Source organism: Oncorhynchus nerka, linkage group LG13 (assembly GCF_034236695.1).
Source record: "Oncorhynchus nerka isolate Pitt River linkage group LG13, Oner_Uvic_2.0, whole genome shotgun sequence".
In the NCBI taxonomy this organism is placed as follows: domain Eukaryota; kingdom Metazoa; phylum Chordata; class Actinopteri; order Salmoniformes; family Salmonidae; genus Oncorhynchus; species Oncorhynchus nerka.
Window position 1 is genome coordinate 30,070,023 of NC_088408.1, and position 20,979 is coordinate 30,091,001.

Genomic DNA, 20,979 nt, shown 5'->3' on the forward strand with positions numbered 1-20,979 from the left:
CAGTGAGAGAGTTTGCGGGGGCTCTAATTGCTTGCAGGTCATCTGCAAGCTCTACGGATGAATTGGGAAAGAGATGTGTGTGAGAGTGGACGTCTGTTGTCTGGTGTGTGTCTTTCCCCCTTGGAGAGGTGTTGGAATTGGTGTTATACTCTACCGGGTCTCAAGTCAAAATTAGACATTCATCCATGTTTCTCAACGTCAAAGTGTTTAAGGTTCAGTTTAGGCATTAATTCCAAATTCTTAAGGTTAGACATTAACTCTGAATGGTTCAGGTTTGGGATAGGCTTAAAACAAAAACATAAAAACCAACTTTCTATCGCTGGATTCACACTCGCAACCTTTGGAATCAGAGGCCGGTGCTTACACCCATCCACCATCACGGCCTACAACCAAAAACCTACTTGAAGGTAACATTGCTCACTCTTGCCCTAGTGGCCAGTTTTCACCTCATCTCCTGACATTCTCAGACATGGATCGATGTCAGATACTGACTTGTATCACGGGTGACCTTGCTGGTTATGCTTGATATGTGTGTTTGTAGGTGCATGTTGTGTGTGTGTGTGTGATAGTAGGTATTGCTGGTGAGCAGAGAGGAAAGCACCAGTTGTTTGCCAGCTCAGTAGAGCAGAAGTAATCTGGAGTTAGGAGCAAAGGAGCCTGGGAACCTCCCTACTCCAGACCCAGCAGTCAAGAAGCAGTCCAAACATCACAGCGAGGACTAACCAGCGGTCAGACCGCAAACACAGTGCCTCGGTTCTGACACAGTAGGGTTTGGGCTGCAGCAGAAGGAGTGTGTGAAAGTGTGAATATGTCAATGTGAGAATTTTTTTCTAAAGTTTTTCAATCAATTTAGCTGATCATACTGAGGTGGGATATGGACCAAAGCAGAGCCAAAAGACTTACACCCACGCACAATCTCTTTGGTAATGAGGGAGAGGAAGCCATTGATTGAGAATATTGAGACACAGCCCATGTTGCTGTGTTTAATCTGTAGGTGTCGGGCAAGGCCGTATCATTCACCATGTAAAGGGGATCACAGAGCATTTGAGACTGGGCTACAGTCCTAGTCTGGATCAAGACATTTATCCACTGCTAATCCAGATTTACTGCTACAAGGAGTGTGTACGCGAGTACGTGTAAGTGTGTGTACATTCGCACATGTGCTTATGTACTTGTGTGTGAGACAAACTCATGGAACCCAGGGCCCTCACCACATTCTTGGCATTGTGTATTTGTGCTTCATTACACCACAGACACTTCTTTAATAAGTAATCTCTCTCCCTCTTTCTCTTTTCTAGCTGTTTCTGTCTTCTCTCAGCTCAGGGCAAAGAACTTACCCATGGCCTATCGCAAGATAGTCTCTCGAGCCAGTCGGCTTTCTTCCGCAATCTTTGAATGCTTCGTTGCCTATAGGCTTATGTTTCTCCAAGGTCGGGGACATGGGAGAGTAATTGCAAGATGGAGGGTTGGTGTGTGTTGAATGGGAATAAACCATGTTAGTTCCATGGGGGGATCACTCTTCCTTCATGTCACCGCAATGATCGATGGATCTGACCTCTGACCCTGTGAGTTTCTATCTAAACTTAGTTCCAACCAATCAGGCGATCGCGTGGCCCAATGCCAACCAATCAGATGCTACAGAGGCATCGTATTCTACACCCTTCCCACCTTTTGTCCCTCAGGATTAGTTCCTTGGCAACGCTGGTCGCCTGGGAGGTGAGGTTCCCAGAGGAGTGGGACCACAGCCCACCAACACCAAGTTCAGGGAGGTGGGGGCGATGTTTCATTTAGCAGACACTTTTATACAAAGCAACTTACAGAATTTGTTTGATGTAAGGTTGGTCTCGGGAATCAAACCTTCAATCCTGGCATTGCACGTGCCATGCTCTTCCAACTGAGCCATAGGAGTTTTCGTTAGTGTGTTTGGGTATGACTGTGTGTGAGCACCTGCTCATTTGCATGTACAGTATGCAGAATGTGAAGCTGCACCTGTGTATATATTTGTGTAAGTTTGTGTGAGAGTGTGTGTGCACATGCACGGCTGTTCTGTGGGGACAAAAGGAAAAGGAGAAGTCACCCCACTCGGTCTCTTTGTGTTCTCTGGCTGCGGTCGGGGCCAGGGGGAGGACAAGGAATGGGGGGAGGGAGGGAGGGGGCTGAAGTCTCCAGTCTCCACCAAGGCGGTAGCATGTGATTCCGGCCTGCCAGGTCCTTTTGTTCGGCAATTACACCAAACGCATAGATCCCTGGAAACGGTAATGTTCTGGTGGCCCGCGGAAGGCATGGGAACAGCCAGCCAGGAAAGAAGGGGAAGCGAATACAGAGCAGGATTTATGAGAACAGGGTTACCTACTTAGCCTTAACAACTGCTTCAGAGTCAGTTCTGTTGCTCGGCTTGTGATGGTAAAGGTTAGGAGAGATGTAGGGAGGGCTGAGCCTAAATCAGTATTGAAAGAACGAATCAAGTGATTTAAGGGGGCATGTTCAGCAGGAATGAGAAGATGGCGTTCTTGTTTTTAAGAGAGGGTGTTTCAATCTAATCTCTGCTATCAGGGGCATGCACCCCTGCTACCTAAGGGGGCCGCTGTTGTAGCACTGTTCCCAAAGGGTTGCCAGATGTGTAGAACATTAACATTCACCAAGACAGAACAGTCTGAAGTTACAGTGCTGCAACATCCCACAGTGCTACAACTTCAAATGATTTGAGTGTATATTTCCTCCCTCTATCATCCATCCCACATTCTTCATGTTTCCTGCTACTCCTGCTACAAAAAGCTGCCCTGCAGACTTCCCTGCTTTATCTCCATATAGTATCTCTCTCTTCTTTATCCCCACTCTTCAACCCCTATCCCTCTCTTCCCATCTCCTCCCTAATACCTCTCTTCTTCCTTTCTGTTACATCCTCTCTGCTCTCTTTCCGGTCCCAAATGCACCTCGTGAGATCTCAGACAGACTCAGGGGTGAGAGGATGAGAAGCTGTCTTGAGCTGGTAAGTTATGATGAGTTAGGGTCATAGGAGTGCTCTAACTCATGAAGGCCCTCTCAGCTCCTGTGCTGCTGTTATGGCTTATAGATCTAAAGACATCTGTATAAGAAAGTGTACCTTTGGCATTGAGAATTCCCCATCTTCCATTATAAAGTTACGATGGTGGGAAAATATGGCAATCCAATAATATATATAAAATATGGGCTATATACACACACTTATTTATGTACATGACATGAATCTTATATAAGTACGTAAGTACACAGATCGAGGGACATGAACCCATTGATGCACGCACACACATAAACATTATTGACCCCCTGTCCCATGTGCTCAGGATTCAAAGTGGTATACTCTCAGTTCCTCTCAGTTCCTATATCCATAAAGTCCTATCCTCCTTTGTGCCAGCTGCGCACTGGGTCTAAGGTCTCTCTCTCTTTTTCTCAATTAAATGTAAGCACTTTATTGGCATGGGAAAACATATGTTTACATTGCCAAAGCAAGTGAACTAGATAATAAACAAAAGGGAATTAAACAATTAAAAAAATGCACAGTAAACATTACACTCACACATGTTCCAAAAGAATAAAGACATCTCACTTTTTCCTCTCTCACTGTCACTCAATCCACAGCTAAATGGGTGAGAAACAACTCATACTGACAGACCCATTCATCAGAAAGCATTGGGAAACCTCACAAGAGCTCAGAAGAACAGGTTTCTGGCTGTGACTTGAAGGAAATGCCTTGGAAATCTCCCCCATTCTTTACTCTCAACACTGAAATATCTGAAGTAGCTAAGACTGTAAATTAGAAAAATATGAGATGAGGATAGGTAGCCTAACAGACAAGTACGTGGCAGATTGTTGCTGAATTAGAGCCAAGGGTTGAAGATCAGATCGAGAATTCAACTAATTCAATCTCTAGCTAATTTGTGCAGCTCAACTGCTTTGTCGAGCAATCCGCAGTTGCTATGACTACACGTAACTAAGGAGATTTGTTGACATTGGCAACCGGACGTTCTTGGCAGCTGTCCCCACGTAGCCTAGATACCAAACATTTAGCCTTTTTATAGAAAAGTATTTACTTTTCATTGAGACACGCTTTATATATGCAATGGACTCCAGTACGTTATACTACTCATTGGACCTCGTTTCTGGTAGCGGTTTAACTTTGAGCAGTGAGCAAAAAGCTGCCCTGCAGACTTCCCTGGTCATTCTGAAGAGGAACAACAAATTCAATCGTGTCCTGTTTTGGGGCAAGATTCTGGGCATAAAGGGTGACTATTTCATTGCTCAAGGGGTTTCAGAGGATGAGATGACGGATAAAAAGAGCCTTTACAGGTAAGAGGTGCAAAGGAAATTGTTTTAGAGCCTCTAGTCTATTTTACTACAGGCATATTATTATAGCTAGCTTGCATTTTGCTGTTGTCACTTGTAGGTTGTCACTTTTCACTTGTGCCTTTGGAGTTGTGAACCATTCTCCTATTCAATATGTTCTCTCTCTCTCTCTGTGTATGTGTGCCCTCTTGCACACGTGTTTGTGTCCTTTCCCTACTCCAGTTTCAACTGTGTGGACTGGCACTTGCTTCCCCCTGCCACTGAGGCAATGCTAGCGGAAGTTTCTGCTACAGCAAAGGGTCGCTTCGTGGGAGACCCCTCACATGAGTATGAGCACACCGAGATACGGCGGCAAGGGGAGGGGGACGAGGCTGTGGAGGAGGAAGTCGTGGTGGGGACAAATGTGACGAATTATATTGTTTAATTTTGAGCTAATTGTGTTTTGTTTATTAATAAGTGTCAGTGATTAATGTACAGTGACTAGATTCATATGACCGTCGTGACTGTGTGGTATTATTGCAGAAGAGTGATGACTAGTTTGTTTGGGTGTTGTGACAGATGTTTGGTAATGGTTGTTTGGTTTGTGTTGCAGGTTAAGGTGAAAGAGGAGAAGAGGCTGGCCTCCACTGTCCACACCATTGATAAGGAGGTGTCTGTGGTCCCGCGCGGTGCCTTCATCAAGAGTCCCCATGGCCTGGTGCAGACCAATCGCAGCTTTGAGGGTAAAGCTACCTTTCAAAGTTATTAATTAAATGGATGGCTCCACGTAGAGTGTGGTGGTTCCCAGTTGAGAATGTGGTCTGACTGTGGAGAGACTAGTAACCGGAAGGTTGCAAGTTCAAATCCCCGAGCTGACAAGGTACAAATCTGTCGTTCTGCCCCTGAACAGGCAGTTAACCCACTGTTCCTAGGCCGTCATTGAAAATAATTATTTGTTCTTAATAACTGACTTGCCTAGTTAAATAAAGGTAAAATAAAAAATAAAAGATGGGACACAGCTGTGTGTGTTACTGGCTTGAGAGGATGACTCAGCTGTGTAGTTTTTAGGTCAGTGTGTTGGAAGTTGGAACCAGAATCCAGACCGACATTTATCTCACAATGTACATCTATAGTGTACACACGTTTTTGTGTTTTCTTTTTCATACACATACAGAATCATATCATACTATCAGTTACTGAGTGAGTGAATCTGTTCTGTAGGTCTGTCCTCATTGGAGGCAAGTAAACTCAGCTACTTCCTGCACTTCACTGAGCCGCAGAAACTGAAGAAGAAATCCATCCTGGAGCTGGCTGACCTCAACCCCTCCATTGACTTCCTGGATCCTTTGAGTGAGGATATCCCCAAAGGTAACAGAGTTCCAAATCTCTCACTACACCACTCCTTTACAGTCATCCTACTGTTCCCCCCATGGGTGGGGTTTCTTTCCCACATGTTGTCTTTCTTTAGAAATAGAACCAGTTCCTTGAAAGTACCGCCCTTTTGTGGGAGACAAAAATGTAATACTAACATGAGATTACTAATGTTTGGCATGCTCTGATTTTTTATTTATTTATTTAACTTTTATTTTAACAGGTAAGTTGACTTAGAACACATTCTCATTTACAGAAATTACCTGGGGAATAGTCCAATGGTCACTCTCTATTATACTAAACTAGCCTTTTAATTGGTGCTAATAATAATAATTTGGGTTGGCAGTTGAGAGCCCAGTTTATCAAGGCATCCTCCTCTGCAGGGCCGGCTCTAGCCTTTTGGGGGACCTAAGCGGGATTTGGTTGGGGGGGGGGCACCACACTGCAAAACATTTGTGGCCCCCCTCTTGTCGATGGAGAGACACATTTTAGTTTTAAAGTGAATTTCTTGTAATTCTACACATTTTGCTATGGGGTGGAGAGAAAACAGCAATTGTATAACACATTTCATGCAATTCTACTCGTTTTGCCATGGGGCAGATTTTTCTTTGCAGTTTTACAGCAAATTTCCTTCAAATTCTACCCATTTTGCCATGGGATGGAGATGAGATTTGTCAGTTTTAAAGCACAGTTCCTGCAATTCTACACATTTGGTAATAACTTATGCTATGTTAATATGATATCTGAGTGAGAATGACTAACAAAATCAATGGGGTTCTCCTGAAGGTCAGGGCCCCTGGGCACGTGCCCTGTGTGCCCGGTCCATATTCGGCCATGGTTTTATTTCTACAGGTAAGTCAATTAAGAACAAATTCTTACTTACAATGGTGATTTGTCAAACACATCAATAAACAATTACACTATACATATCTATATACACATCAATTACACAATACATAAGAAAGCAAACGCAAAATACGAAAAGAAAAACACAATCATATGAAACAAATACATTCTTCAGTAAAAAGGCCCTCTAACATCCATCTGAATTGCCTTAGAGGCACCAAATCCAACAACTTTAAAAGGACTTCTGGAGATCATGTCACATTATAGGTGTCAAAAAAATGAATGCAGGGAAATCCAGGGTAAGCCATCCCCAATGGGTATTTGTTCACTCAGGATCCCTTTATCTAATATTAGGTTTTGGTTGAAGATGTGATAACATTCAGTATCAACATTCAGTATCAAAAATATGCAAAAGTAGAGAAAATTAGAAAGGGCGCAAAGTATGCGCAAAGTATGTATGCATACAGTACCAGTCAAAAGTTTGGACACACCTACTTATTCAAGGGTTTTTCTTTAGTTTGACTATTTTATACATTGTAGAATAATAGTGAAGACATCAAAACTATGAAATAACACATATGGAATCATGTAGTAAGCAAAAAAAGTGTTAAACAAATCAAAATATATTTTATATTTGAGATTCTTCAAATAGCCACCCTTTGCCTTGATGACAGCTTTACACACTCTTAGCATTCTCTCAACCAGCTTCATGAGGTAGTTGCCTGGAATGCATTTCAATTAACAGGTGTGCCTTATTAAAAGTACATTTTTGGAATTTCTTTCTTTCTGAATGTATTTGAGCCAATAAGTTGTGTTGTGGTAAACAGAAGATAGCCCTATTTGGTAAAAGACCAAATCCATATTATGTTAAAGAACAGCTCAAATAAGCAAAGAGAAACGACAGTCCATCATTACTTTAAGACATGAAGGTCAGTCAATCTGTAAAATTAAGAACTTTGAAAGTTTCTTCAAGTGCAGTCACAAAAACCATCAAGCGCTATGATGAAACTGGCTCTCATGAGGACCGCCACAGGAAAGGAAGACAGAGTTACCTCTGCTGCAGAGGATACGTTCACTAGTTAACTGTACCACAGATCTCAGCCCAAACGAATGCTTCAGAGTTCAAGTAACAGACACATCTCAACATCAACTGTTCAGAGGAGACTGCGTGAATCAGGCCTTCATGGTAGAATTGCTACAAAGAAACCATCACACCTCCAGGCTGTGTAAGGGCTATTTGACCAAGAAGGGGAGTGATGGTGCTGCATCAGATAACCTGGCCTCCACAATCACCGGCCTCAACCCAATTGAGATGGTTTGGGATGAGTTGGACCGCAGAGCGAAGGAAAAGCAGCCAACAAGTGCTCAGCATATGGGAACTCCTTCAAGACTGTTAGAAAATCATTCCTCATGAAGCTGGTTGAGAGAATGCCAAGAGTGTGCAAAATTGTCTTATGTTTTTTTTTTTTTTAACCCTTTCCTCCCCTTCATCTACACCGATTTAAGTGGATTTAACAAGTGACAACAATAACATCATAGATTTCCCCTGGTCAGTCTGTCAGTTTATATCTGGATGATATCAAACTGTAGTTTGTCTAAACAGACATATATCACAATGTTTGTGGTGTGGGTGCTGTGGAAAAGTGAGAGGCTCTGGGCACACAGCAGTGTCTGTCTAAAACGTCACAGCTGTTCATTTCAAAGGGATGAGCATCTCTGTGGTGTGTGAATGTGTGTGCAGCTTTCCCAAACCAGCTTACATTACACAGCTGTCCCAGTGACAGCATCACCCGCACTGAGAACTTAACGGCCAGGCCTCAAGCCTTTGCTGAAGGGAGCGAGAGACCCAGACTAAAGACAGTTTAAGGAGAAAATGATGGATCTCCATCGAAAGTGCTTTCCTCTGGTATCTCTGAGTGAAGCTACCCCTCTCACCACAGCGATCCTCCAGACTTGCCTGGAAGTATGTGGCAACAGTTGCAGTTATCGACTTCTGATTTATGCCTATACCCCTTCCATGCCTGTTCTCCCATTGGGTTCCTCCCTATGTGTTTCGGTGAAAAGTAGACTTATCTGGACACCATCACTGAACAGCTTCTCAAATCACGTCAACCTGGCAGGAGTGTCTTTGGGTCATGGAAGATGAATCTCTCCCCATAGACAAAGAGCCATTGTGAAACACCTCCCAATAGACCCTATTTCTGGAATCTCTGTTTCTAGATATCTCTTGCAAAAGGTTTCAATTAATTTCCCGCCCCATAGCATTGTGAAACTGAAATATGAGAGAAAAACAGTATCAGAACAGCTGACACAATTTACTGGAATCGCTGTTCCTAGACAGCTCTGGCACAAGGTTTAGTTTCATGTTTAATGCTTTGATAATTGGGGAGGTTCCAGATGAATGAATTATTTCCAAGATGTCCTGGAGCCTCCTGATTAATGGTGCAGTGAATCTGCGGTGAGAGAATTCTGCTAGGCTCCCATTCAGCATGAAGTGTTCTCTGGCTATGGGTGATGCCAATGAGCAGACAGCTGCTCCACCAGGCCTCCCTGATATTTAGAGTCAGGGAAAGGACTCACTAAACCCTTCTAAATTATTGAGCTATCAGCCAACTGTTACCTTTTTCTGTGTAGACTTCTTTACATAGGGAAGAGTGGATTCAGTAATGAGGGAGTAATGTGAGACCTGTACACGGTCTCTGTTTATGAAAGGTCATGGACGAGCAGCAGTTTGTGTGATAATCTTCATAACCCATATACTTGTGTGTGTAGGGTCGTGGAGCTTGCAGTTTGAGCGTGGCAGCACAGTGTGTGTGATCCGTAGCATGCTGTGGCTGGGCCTGACCTCCTTCCATGTACCCATGACCCCCCAGCATGGATACATCTACATGGGCGACGGACTGAAGAACCTGGACCTGCCCTTCATGCTTTAAAAAGCCAGTGAGATCCAGAGCTGGAGAGCCAACACCTACCACTTATCTAAACTGAGAATCATCATCAACCTCTCATCTGAGCAAGCAGTGTTTCATCCCCACCCAAAACAGTTCTATTTATGCAAGAGATGTTTCTTTACTGTTATTTAAATTAAATAAACAAACTAAAATCATTCATTATTTGTGATTTACCTCCACATGCACTTTGTTCATTTCTGTCAATAGGCCCAGTAAATGCTTACTTCCACACTCATGCAAACACACATGGTGGAGGGAGAAAAAGCAAATCCGATTTATTTGCACATCTGGGTTGTCTTGAAGTACAACATCCCACCTACATCAAAACAGTGTAACACTGACCCAATTGATCTTACAGCAAGGGCTCTAGTCAATCTGTATTGCTGAAGCGTTACAGATTCCGCAATAGAAATGTAAAGGTAATGCCCGATTGAGCTGACATATGCAGTGGTTACCGTGAATGCAGTCTCTGGTAAAGCTGGAACATTGCCTTTAAAATGTCAATCACGCTGTAAAGCTGAACTGCCGCGATGCGGATTGAATAGAGCCCCTAAATGTGGAGTTTAATAGTTTTGTTTCAGGGCATCTTCAAAAAGGTCAAATGACAGAATGGGTTTCCAATGGGCAATGTCCACCAATAGATAAATAGGCTGGACAAATACAGATGCTCCCCCAGCTTTTCCAATGGCTAGTTTCTCGATGTCAATGGAGCTCCAAATGGGCCAGGAGTACTATAAGGAAGGACGTCCAATAGAACTGTTGTACCCCATCTCTGTCCCGCCCACACTGACTCCTGCTGCTGTGAGTTGACATGCCCCCAGGTCATCAATGTTTCAGGTAGAGGATTTTCTTGCCGTACTGTACGTTGTTTCCGAGAGCTGGGTGGCCGACAGATGCGGTTTTTACATCACTTCAGCCCCGTCCTATAGATGGGCTTCACTGAATCAATGGACCAGCGAGTCAGATATCTGTGATGCAACAACACAGGTGTGAGTTAGTCAGAGAGAGGATGCACAAGAGTTAGTTGAAAGGTGTCATGACGTTGGCCTGGGGGTAGGTTTATGACAGTCATAAATACCTCTTCCCCCCTTTTTCCTCTCTCTACCCTACTGATGTTACATTTGAAAACCCCTTGGTTAGCAGAGATTCTGGGAACATCAGAAGGTGGGGGGAAATTAACTATATTCTGGTAATCTGACCAATTGAACATATGCCGTGGTACTTAATAAATATGATGTCAGTTCGGTTGACATCTGAGACATTCCCATCAATGATAAGATGACAAACACTACAGTGTAAAGTCTACACATCAGAGTTATCGGATTCACATGGAATTGTTGTTCAATTTAAATGTTTGAATATGAAATGATTCATGATGGGATGAAATGTGATTTTAGCTCCTAAAATGTGAGAATTGGGTTTTCATGAGTGAATTAGGCCCGACTCAGTGGCCCGCCCACGTGAAGAGACATAGGTTGAAAACTATGAAACACACCCCTTTTCTCCCTCCACTATATAAGCCTTCAACACGGCCTTCCATCTACCACCAACCTACCGAAGCGCAGCTCAAAGTAAATATTTATTGCATTTTCCTTTTCCAAATGGGCGGTAATTTAGAATGAATAAAATACTGTATTTACGAAAGCACAGCTTCTTCCTTTGGTCCTCAGTCTTCCCGCTCTTTCACTCAAACCCAGACCTTTTCTTTTGTGTAACCAGCTGTCATATCTGTTCCGCCCGCCAGGGACGTTTTCCCTTTATGACGTAATTTGTAATCAAGGTATAATTCATTCTGTGTATATGTAATTCTGTGTGATTAGTTAGGTATTTAGTAAATAAATAATTAAACCCAATTTTGTATTGCTGATTCAACTTGTTAGCCAGGGATTGTGAAGATAACCAAGAATTTACAACTTTCAGATAAGACTGAATTAAGGTGACGATTAATATTGACTGCTATTGATGTAAAATATGACTATGTCTTTAAGAGTTTATTCGGAAGATAACAGCTCTATAAATATTCTTTAGTGGTGCCCGACTCTCTAGTTAATTACATTTACATGATTAGCTCAATCAGGTAATATTAATTATGGAGAAATGATTTTATAGTATAGCATGTCATATCACTTAATCAGGCATAGCCAAAGACACGACAAAGGTAATGTCATGAGAGGTCTAACAAGAAACAATACAGGTGTGAGAGGGTAGATACTGATGGGGTCAAACATACTCGTTACCTGTTGAGCTGTGGCTTGGGCTTCTTTGGGATGTGTCCCTCTGGTAGTGTTGGTTTGTGATCTGGGAGCAGACCTGGAGTAGAAAAGAGAGTACTTTTACCACTTTGAAGAGAATACATTTCATAATAGTTGTGCATTGAGAGCAGACACACACAGCATCGTACCTGCTCTGTGAGCCATCTGCACACAGATGGCGATCTTGCGGTGCTCCTGGGCACAGAGACCAGTGACTATACGAGGCAGCATTCCTCCATCAGACCTGATGAACTGACTGAGCAACAGGACATCCTGACAAATACAAACACAGAGGGAATTACTGTACGCCTGAGCTCATAGAACAGGCACACATATTGACATAAAATGCATGAGACATGGCAGATGTGAGTGTGGACCAGCACTGTTCATCTCACTCTGTTATTCTGGCAGAACAGTCGAGAGGCTGTAAGTATGCAGTCAGGTATCACTGAAACACTTACTGTGTAGTTGTATTTGTTCTGCAGGTTCCATCGATAGATGGGGCACTGGGCTGTGGCGTTGGGTGGCTGTGGTCCACTTGGGGTATCCTCAGTTGTTCCCTCAATCTGAGAAAAGAATGCAATGCTGGTCAATGAATAAATAAGCACCGCACAAATACTTCCATCAATCTACTGTAAATGTCACATTTACTAGCCATCTAGATAAGTGTTCATACTTTACACAATGTGTGGATACCTTATTGACCGTGAAGTGTGTGGATACCGTATTGACTAGTATTGACTCAAATGCAGTAATCCACAACATAGCTAAAGTAAGAGATAAAAGTAACCCATCGCCACTCAAACAGTGTACAATGATGAACCAACAGGTTAGCAAGCTTGTCACTTACTATTGTTGTTTTTCATTCTTTCTTTTCCACGACTGTAAACACAAACAACATAGTCAATGTCAAAGTTAGTATAGCTACAATCCAGGGCATGTCAGTCAAGCAGTGTTTCATAACAAACCGGTGTTGTGCCGAAAAGCTTCCCCCTGTCGTGCTTTTCCCGATTATGGCTTTTCCGACATTTAAAAAATATATTTCTGTTTTAGTTAAGAATGTAGATACAGTAGTAATAATAACAATAATAAATCAAAAATGTGTACTCTGGGCAAAAAATAAAGTTCAAATATGTACAGTGCCTTGCGAAAGTATTCGGCCCCCTTGAACTTTGCGACCTTTTGCCACATTTCAGGCTTCAAACATAAATATATAAAACTGTATTTTTTTGTGAAGAATCAACAACAAGTGGGACACAATCATGAAGTGGAACGACATTTATTGGATATTTCAAACTTTTTTAACAAATCAAAAACTGAAAAATTGGGCGTGCAAAATTATTCAGCCCCTTTACTTTCAGTGCAGCAAACTCTCTCCAGAAGTTCAGTGAGGATCTCTGAATGATCCAATGTTGACCTAAATGACTAATGATGATAAATACAATCCACCTGTGTGTAATCAAGTCTCCGTTTAAAAGCACCTGCACTGTGATAGTCTCAGAGGTCCGTTAAAAGCGCAGAGAGCATCATGAAGAACAAGGAACACACTATCTCGGCCATATACGATTTGAGGTCTCGAAGGGAAAAGCGCTAGATTGGGTGGGCTATTTACAGATGGACTATGTACAGCTGCAGCGATCGGTTAGCTGCTCAGATAGCTGATGTTTAAAGTTAGTGAGGGAAATGTAAGTCTCCAGCTTCAGCGATTTTTGCTATTCGTTCCAGTCACTGGCAGCAGAGAACTAGAAGGAAAGGCGGCCAAAGGAGGTGCTGGCTTTGGTGTTGACCAGTGAGATATACCTGCTGGAGCGCGTGCTACGGGTGGGTGTTGTTATCGTGACCAGTGAGCTGAGGCGGAGCTTTACCTAGCATAGACTTATAGATGACCTGGAGCCAGCGGGTCTGGCGACTAATATGTAGCGAGGACCAGCCGACTAGAGCATACAGGTCGCAGTGGTGGGTGGTATAAGGGGCTTTGGTAACAAAATGGATGGCACTGTGATAGACTGCATCCAGTTTGCTGAGTAGAGTATTGGAAGCTATTTTGTAGATGACAATGCCGAAGTCGAGGATCGGTAGGATAGTCAGTTTTACTAGGGTAAGTTTGGCGGCGTGAGTGAAGGAGGCTTTGTTGCGAAATAGAATGCCGATTCTAGATTTGATTTTGGATTGGAGATGCTTGATATGCGTCTGGAAGGAGAGTTTACAGTCTAGCCAGACACCTAGGTATTTGTAGTTGTGCAGCCTCCACAACCACCACACCAGCAGGTGCAGCCTCCAACCCAGCGGCCTCCACCCCCACCACACCAGCAGCAGCTACTGATAAACAAATGTATGTATGTAATCTTGTCAGGTTGATCCGTTTGTATCTCTAAGTTCACTTACAGGTACATTTTTCCAGGTGTTGCAGAGGCAAATATGTATATGTGCTGTTTTCTAGAATCGGCCCATATAAATTTATCATCACAATCAACAGAACTGTTCCAAATATGAAGTTGGAAAGTGAGGTAAGACTGTGTTGCACATACAGTGTTTACATATACTGTATGTGTGTGATTAATCTGATTATTTATGAGGAAAACCTAAATTGTTTTTTTTCCATGTAAACAGGATTTACCTTCATTGTCTCTTTTTCTGTCAGACCATCAATGCCTACATGTTCCATCTGGTGCGGAATTTTTAAAGGCAGTCAACCGAGCAAGCTTTCTACAATGACCTTTAAAATTACTGGCATTTGGGGAGCAAGAAATCAAAACTTAAGGTTGGTTGGATTATTCTCATATATATTATATTTGACAGATTTTGAACTCAAGCAACTATCCCTGCTCTTTGAAATTTCAGATTGATCCAATGATGTACAAGTACATTATTGGCATCATCAATGAACACAACCACTGGACTGTGATGTTAAGAGCCGCTAAGGCAGTACTAAGAACTACATACATAATACAGAATATACATGTGAACACATATGTGTGTAATATGTGTGCATGTAATGTGTGTGTGTGTGTGTCTGTCTAAACTTGAAAGGTTATACTGCCATCTCAAAAGAGGGCTCTGTTCCTCAACCCAATAAGGCAGTACTAAGAAATACATACATAACACAGAATATATATGTGAACACATTCGTGTGTAAAATGTGTATGTGCTATACAGTGAGGGAAAAAGTATTTGATCCCCTGCTGAATGTATTTCAAGACCTCCGGAAAAAAAAATTGTAGACCTCCACAAGTCTGGTTCATCCCTGAGAGCAATTTCCAAACGCCTGAAGGTACCACATTCATCTGTACAAACAATAGTACGCAAGTATAAACACCATGGGACCACGCAGCCATTATACCGCTCAGGAAGGAGAAGCGTTCGGTCTCCTAGTGATTAACGTACTTTGGTGCAAAAAGTGCAAATCAATCCCAGAACAACAGCAAAGGACATTGAGAAGATGCTGGAGGAAACAGGTACAAAAGCATCTATAATCTAAAAGTGTGTGCGAGCGAGGCGGCCTACAAACCTGACTCAGTTACACCAGCTCTGTCAGGAGGAATGGGCCAAAATTCACCCAACCTATTGTGGGAAGCTTGTGGAAGGCTACCCAAAACGTTTGACCCAAGTTAAACAATTTAAAGACAATGCCAATCAAATACTAATTGAGTGTATGTAAACTTCTGACACACTGGGAATGTGATGAAAGAAATAAAAGCTGAAAGAAATAATTCTCTATTATTCTGACATTTCACATTCTTAAAATAAAGTGGTGATCCTAACTGACCTAAGACAGGGAATTTTTACTAGGATTAAAATGTCAGGAATTGTGAAAAACTGAGTTTAAATGTATTTGGCTAAGGTATATGTAAACTTCTGATTTCAACTCTAAGTAATGCACAATTAACCTACTGAAAGTATACTGACTAAAAGGCTAAACAGAACTGTCAAATTATATTATAGCTGTGTCTTTGTATACTTGCAAATTATAATCTTAAGTGTAACATAATTTTGTTGGGGAAAACTGAAATGCCCATCACATTTTTCTGAATGTATTCTGAAGGAGTCGTCGATTGTCTTTTCAAATACGGACGAAGACGTTAACATCATGAGAGAAGAAATAGCAGCCACTCTCCTCCAAAACACTGGTATTTCCATTTCTAATTTAATTGTAGATTTTAAAAAATAACATTTATATGGATCTTTCATCTTTGATCCAACTTCTGACTAGATGGCCACTAAAACACGTGTGTTTAAATAATTGTGTTACAAGAAACCTATACTATTCCCTTGTTCCCTGCTCACTCTGAAAAAAATACATGTAAAAGAACTATATAGACTACATGACATTATGTTTTGCTAGATGACCTGAGCCAACTGTGGCACTTCTGTGGGAAGGTGAACACTAATGAGGGAGACACTAACTGGACAATTGCTTGTTCACTTCTGAAGGCACATTTTTACGAGTACGAATTTGTATAAGCAGTAATATTTCTAGATGTAGTATTATCCACTTTGTCTGATAATGAAATAATTGTAATTCAATAAATGTATTTAATGTTTTAAATATATGAATATTTATCATAAATTTCAGATTGGTTGTGACCGCTGCCCACGATGGTCCCACCAGTCCTGTATGAAAACCATCCCATCATTGGAGGATTATGTCTACGCTGCCTGTCAGGACTAGGTTAGGCTGAGAGTATCACCTGACAGTATCACCTGGAAAACTTTCCATAAAAAGTGGAATAAATGTCCAGTTTCTTTGTTATTTGATTTGTCATTTTATATCTTATTGATTATACTTTTTATAGAACAAACTTCACATCAGGATAGGCAACCGAAATGAATGTTTAATGTATGTGTGTTATATTAAAACAGGGGGAGTAACATGTGGGCAAGCAATAAACATTTCAGAACAACTACTAGTCAAATAAGACATGGGAGAGATGACGAATTTTGGCAAAGAGATTTATTTATAGACAAATACACTTGAAACAAATTGCCAAACCGAAAACTGCAGACATTACTAGTGCCTCCCCGCAATCAAACCGACATTTAAAAATAAATAAAAATGAAACGCAGCCAAACATGAACAGAAATCTCAACTAGCAAGCATGTCACAGTGATGAAGAATTGGGTGCGTACGCGTTCAGTGAAGGGGGGTGGGTGGGGGGTTCATGCAACTGCAACATGGTCGTTCAAATGATCGAACTTATTATCAACTACCACAATTATGCCTTTAACCTTTGATGCCTTAAATAATCATTATCGAAGGGCAAAGATTACTAAATGGATGCGCTATTTTAGCTAGCTACAATTTCCAACGCTAACAGAGTGAACTGTCATATGGCTACAACAGGATTCAACAAGAAACTCACTGTGTCGAATTCCTCTGCTTTGAATATTTCCAAAAACCGAGAGCTGAGGGCAACTTGTTTTCCTCTGAAAGGCACTCATATTGCTGCAGCTGGCTACACATTTAAACCCAGAAAGAGAGATCCATATGTACCCAATCACACAGCGCTGTGCCATCTTGGAATGTTGACCTTTTTCTTCTTCTCTGCTATAATGGCGTTTGCAGAAATGCAACGTGCATTCCGCCACCTACTGTACGAGTAGTGAACAGGAAGGAAACTAAATGCGAAAAAACCCTGACGAAAGAGGATTTGCGGTCAGAGTGCAGTATAACTGCACTATGCGGCAAATACTTCGTCGAAAATAACAGTAAGTTTGCAATGTAACTGGAATTATAGTGCAGTATAACCACAGTTCAGTTATTCTGCAATTACTGCATCCAAAATACCACAGTCGACTGCAGTTACTTCATTTTTACTGCACTTTCAAAACTGCAATCTCTTTTTGTAAGGGAATGGAAAATGGATAAATCATAAACCTAACCCATTCCTTCAGTCACATTCCATTCAAGATAACATCCCACAGGCTCAAGGGCCTGGGAGGGGCAAACATCTTCTGACTGTATTCCCTGCAATGTTTCAGCTGTTACCCATCCAGCACATTTGGTTATTTGGAAGTTGTGGGAATATGTTTTTGGTTTCACATTAACATCCCACAGGCTCAAGGGCCTGGGAGGGGCAAACATCTTCTGACAGTATTCCCTGCAATGTTTCAGCTGTTACCCATCCAGCACATTTGGTTATTTGGAAGTTGTGGGAATGTATGTTTTTGGTTTCACATTGGTTGTGGAAACGAAGCCATACTTTTCCTGACTGGTAACACTGAAAACATTTTAAACATTCGGAGAACACAAGTGAAAATGTTGCCTGTTCTGGTAATGTTTATTTTTTCAGTTTGCAGGGATGTTCTTAAAACGTTTTACTCTGGTTCCTTGAAAGCTTTCCTGGGAGGTTCCCAGAATGTAGTAAAAAATGACAGTAAATAAAACTACATGGGAACTTGTGTGGAATGTTCTGTGGAAATACTGAAATTACCACAGACAAACATTGTTTCGGAAAAAATTTGAGAACATAACTTTAAATAGAACCATACGTTTGTATTTATTTTTATTTAACCTTTATTTAACTAAGCATGTCAGTTAAGACATATTTTTTTTACAATGACAGCCTACCAAAAGGCTTCCTGTGGAACGAGGGCTGGGATAAAAAAATACATATAGGACAAAACACACATCACGACAAGAGAGACGTCACAACACTACATAAAGAAAGACCTAAGACAACAACATAGCATGGCAGCAACACATGACAACACAACATGGTAGCAAAAACACATGACAACAACAACATGGTAGCAACACAACATGGTACAAACATTATTTGGCACAGACAACAGAACAAAGGCCAGAAGGTATAGACAACAATACATCACGGAAAGCAGCCACAACTGTCAGTAAGAGTGTCCATGGTTGATTCTTTGAATGAAGAGATGGAGATAAAACTGTCCAGTTTGAGGGAACTGAAAAGAGGAGCGACCCAGGGATGTGTGCTTTGGGGACCTTTAACAGAATGTGACTGGCAGAACGGGTGTTGTATGTGAAGGATGAGGGCTGCAGTAGGTATCTCAGATAGGGGGGAGTTAGACTTAAGAGGGTTTTAATAAATAAGCATGAACCAGTGGGTCTTGCGACGGGTATACAGAGATGACTAGTTAAAACTTCTTAGGGCTGCAATCCCGTTAACGGGATTGATATGACAACAGCCAGTGAAAGTGTAGAGCGCCAAATTCAAACAACAGAAATCTCATAATTAAAATTCCTCAAACATGCATGTATCTTATAGCATTTTAAAGGTAACCTTGTTGTTAATCCCACCACAGTGTCCGATTTCAAACAGGCTTTACAGTGAAAGCACCACAAATGATTATGTTAGGTCAGAGCCACAGAAAAACACAGCCATTTTTCCAGCCAAAGAGAGGAGTCACAAAAAGCACAAATAGAGATACAATTAATCACTAACCTTTGATGATCTTCATCAGATGACACTCATAGGACTTCATGTTACACAATACATGTATGTTTTGTTCGATAAAGTGCATATTTATATAAAAAAAATCTCAGTATACATTGGCGCGTTATGTTCACTAGTTCCAAAAACATCTGGTGATATTGCAGAGAGCGACATCATTTGACAGAAATACTCATTATAAATGTCGATGAAAATACAATTGTTAGACATGGAAATATAGATACACTTCTCCTTAATGCAACCGCTGTGTCAGATTTCAAAAAGGCTTTACGGGAAAAGAAAACCATTTAATAATCTGAGTACAGCTTTCAGACAACAAAGCAGCCAAAAACATATCTGCCATATTGGGTAGTCAACATTAGTCATAAATAGCATTATAAATATTCATGCATTCCCAGGAATACCAGTTCCACATTAAATGTTTGATTTGTTCGATAATGGTCATCATTTTTGTCCAAAGAGCTACTTTTGTTAGCACGTTTGGTAAACAAATCCAAAGTCATGAAGCACGTTCCCCAGTTGCAGATGAAATGTCAAAAAGTTCCGTTACTGTTCTTCTCAGGTTTTTGCCTGCCATATAGGTTCTGTTATACTCACAGACATCATTCAAACAGTTTTAGAAACTTCAGCGTGTTTTCTATCCAATATGCATATATTAGCAACTGGGACTGAGGAGCAGGCAGTTTACTCTGGGAACCTCTGGGCACCTTTCATCCAAGCTACTCAATACTGCCCCTGCAGCCATAAGAAGTTAACAGAGGAGTATTGAGTGCAGTGATGTGTCCTATAAGGAGCATTTGTGGCAAATCTGATGGCCAAATGGTAAAGAGCATCCAGCTGCTCGATAGCACCCTTACCTGCCGATCTATAAATTACGTCTCCGTAGTCTAGCATGGTTAGGATGGTCATCTGAATCAGGGTTAATTTGGCAGCTGGGGTGAAAGAGGAGCGATTACAATAGAGGAAACCAAGTCTAGATTTAACCTTACCCTGCGATTTTGATATGTGCTGAGAGAAGGACAGTGTACCATCTAGCCATAGTCCCAAGTACTTGTATGAGGTGACCACCTCAAGCTCTAAACCCTCAGAGGTAGTAATCATACTGGCAGGGAAAGGGGCTTTCTTCTTACCAAACCACATGACCTTTGTTTTGGAGGTTTTCAGAACAAGGTTAAGGGTAGAGACACTAAGAAATCTTTGTTGTAGAGCGTTTAACACAAAATCTGGGGAGAGACCAGAGACACCAATAATCCTTATCCGGCACACAAGAATGGTATGGTCTACCATATCAAAAGCTTTGGCCAAATACAAATAGCAGCACAACATTGCTCAGAATCAAGGGCAATGCTGACATCATTTAGGCCATTTAAGGTTGCAGTGACACATCCATAACCTGTTTGGAAACCAGATTGCATACCAGAGAGAATACTATAGACATCAATAAAGCCAGTTAGTTGATTATTGACAGGTTTTTCCAACACTTTTGATAAATAGAACAGTTAGGATCAGCCTGATCTCCCCCTTTAAATAAAGGCTGCCTTCCAAGCAATGGGAACCTCTCCGGAGAGGAAAGACAGGTTAAAAAGGTCAGAGATAGGCTTGGCGATTATAGGTACTGCACCCTTAAAGAAGAAAGGATCTAAACCATCTGATGATCTTTTAGGGCGAAGAGCTCCTTTAGCACCTCAGACTCAGTGACTGCAGGAAGAAACTTTGTAGCGGTCAGGGGAAAAGAGGGAGGAGCATCAGGGCTAGTCACATTAGAATGGGTGGGAGATGAGGAAATGTTGGACGGGCAATGAGGCATGGCTGAGTCAAATAGGACTCCTGACT

At 41.7% G+C, this 20,979-nt stretch overlaps 1 protein-coding gene and 1 pseudogene across 4 annotated transcripts; one reads left to right on the top strand and one right to left on the bottom strand.

The window, feature by feature from the left end:
• Positions 1-3,812: 3,812 nt before the first annotated feature.
• Positions 3,813-9,625, top strand: rsph9 (radial spoke head component 9). 4 transcript variants are annotated; one of them, XM_065026324.1, is made up of 6 exons: positions 3,813-4,326; positions 4,546-4,726; positions 4,916-5,045; positions 5,524-5,670; positions 6,460-6,525; positions 9,292-9,625. In XM_065026324.1, exons 1-6 carry the CDS (start codon positions 4,100-4,102, stop codon positions 9,450-9,452), a joined length of 912 nt encoding a protein of 303 aa, XP_064882396.1. In that variant the 5' UTR covers positions 3,813-4,099; the 3' UTR covers positions 9,453-9,625. The 4 variants fall into 4 exon arrangements, with proteins under 4 accessions (XP_064882396.1, XP_064882397.1, XP_029532430.1 ...); XM_065026325.1 differs by having other exon boundaries at positions 3,831-4,326; positions 4,546-4,714; XM_029676570.2 differs by lacking the exon at positions 6,460-6,525 and having other exon boundaries at positions 3,836-4,326.
• A 95-nt stretch (positions 9,626-9,720) lies between these two features.
• LOC135574677 (large ribosomal subunit protein mL66-like) lies at positions 9,721-17,337 on the bottom strand (annotated as a pseudogene).
• Between the last annotated feature and the right edge of the window lie 3,642 nt (positions 17,338-20,979).

What these genes read in the sequence shown, in the direction of transcription:
- rsph9 (XM_065026324.1), top strand. Translation starts at nt 4,100, where the DNA reads ATGGACTCCAGTACGTTATACTACTCATTGGACCTCGTTTCTGGTAGC. An exon ending in GATAAAAAGAGCCTTTACAG is followed by an intron (nt 4,327 to 4,545) that starts GTAAGAGGTGCA and finishes TCCCTACTCCAG; the next exon opens with TTTCAACTGTGTGGACTGGC. An exon ending in AAGTCGTGGTGGGGACAAAT is followed by an intron (nt 4,727 to 4,915) that starts GTGACGAATTAT and finishes TTTGTGTTGCAG; the next exon opens with GTTAAGGTGAAAGAGGAGAA.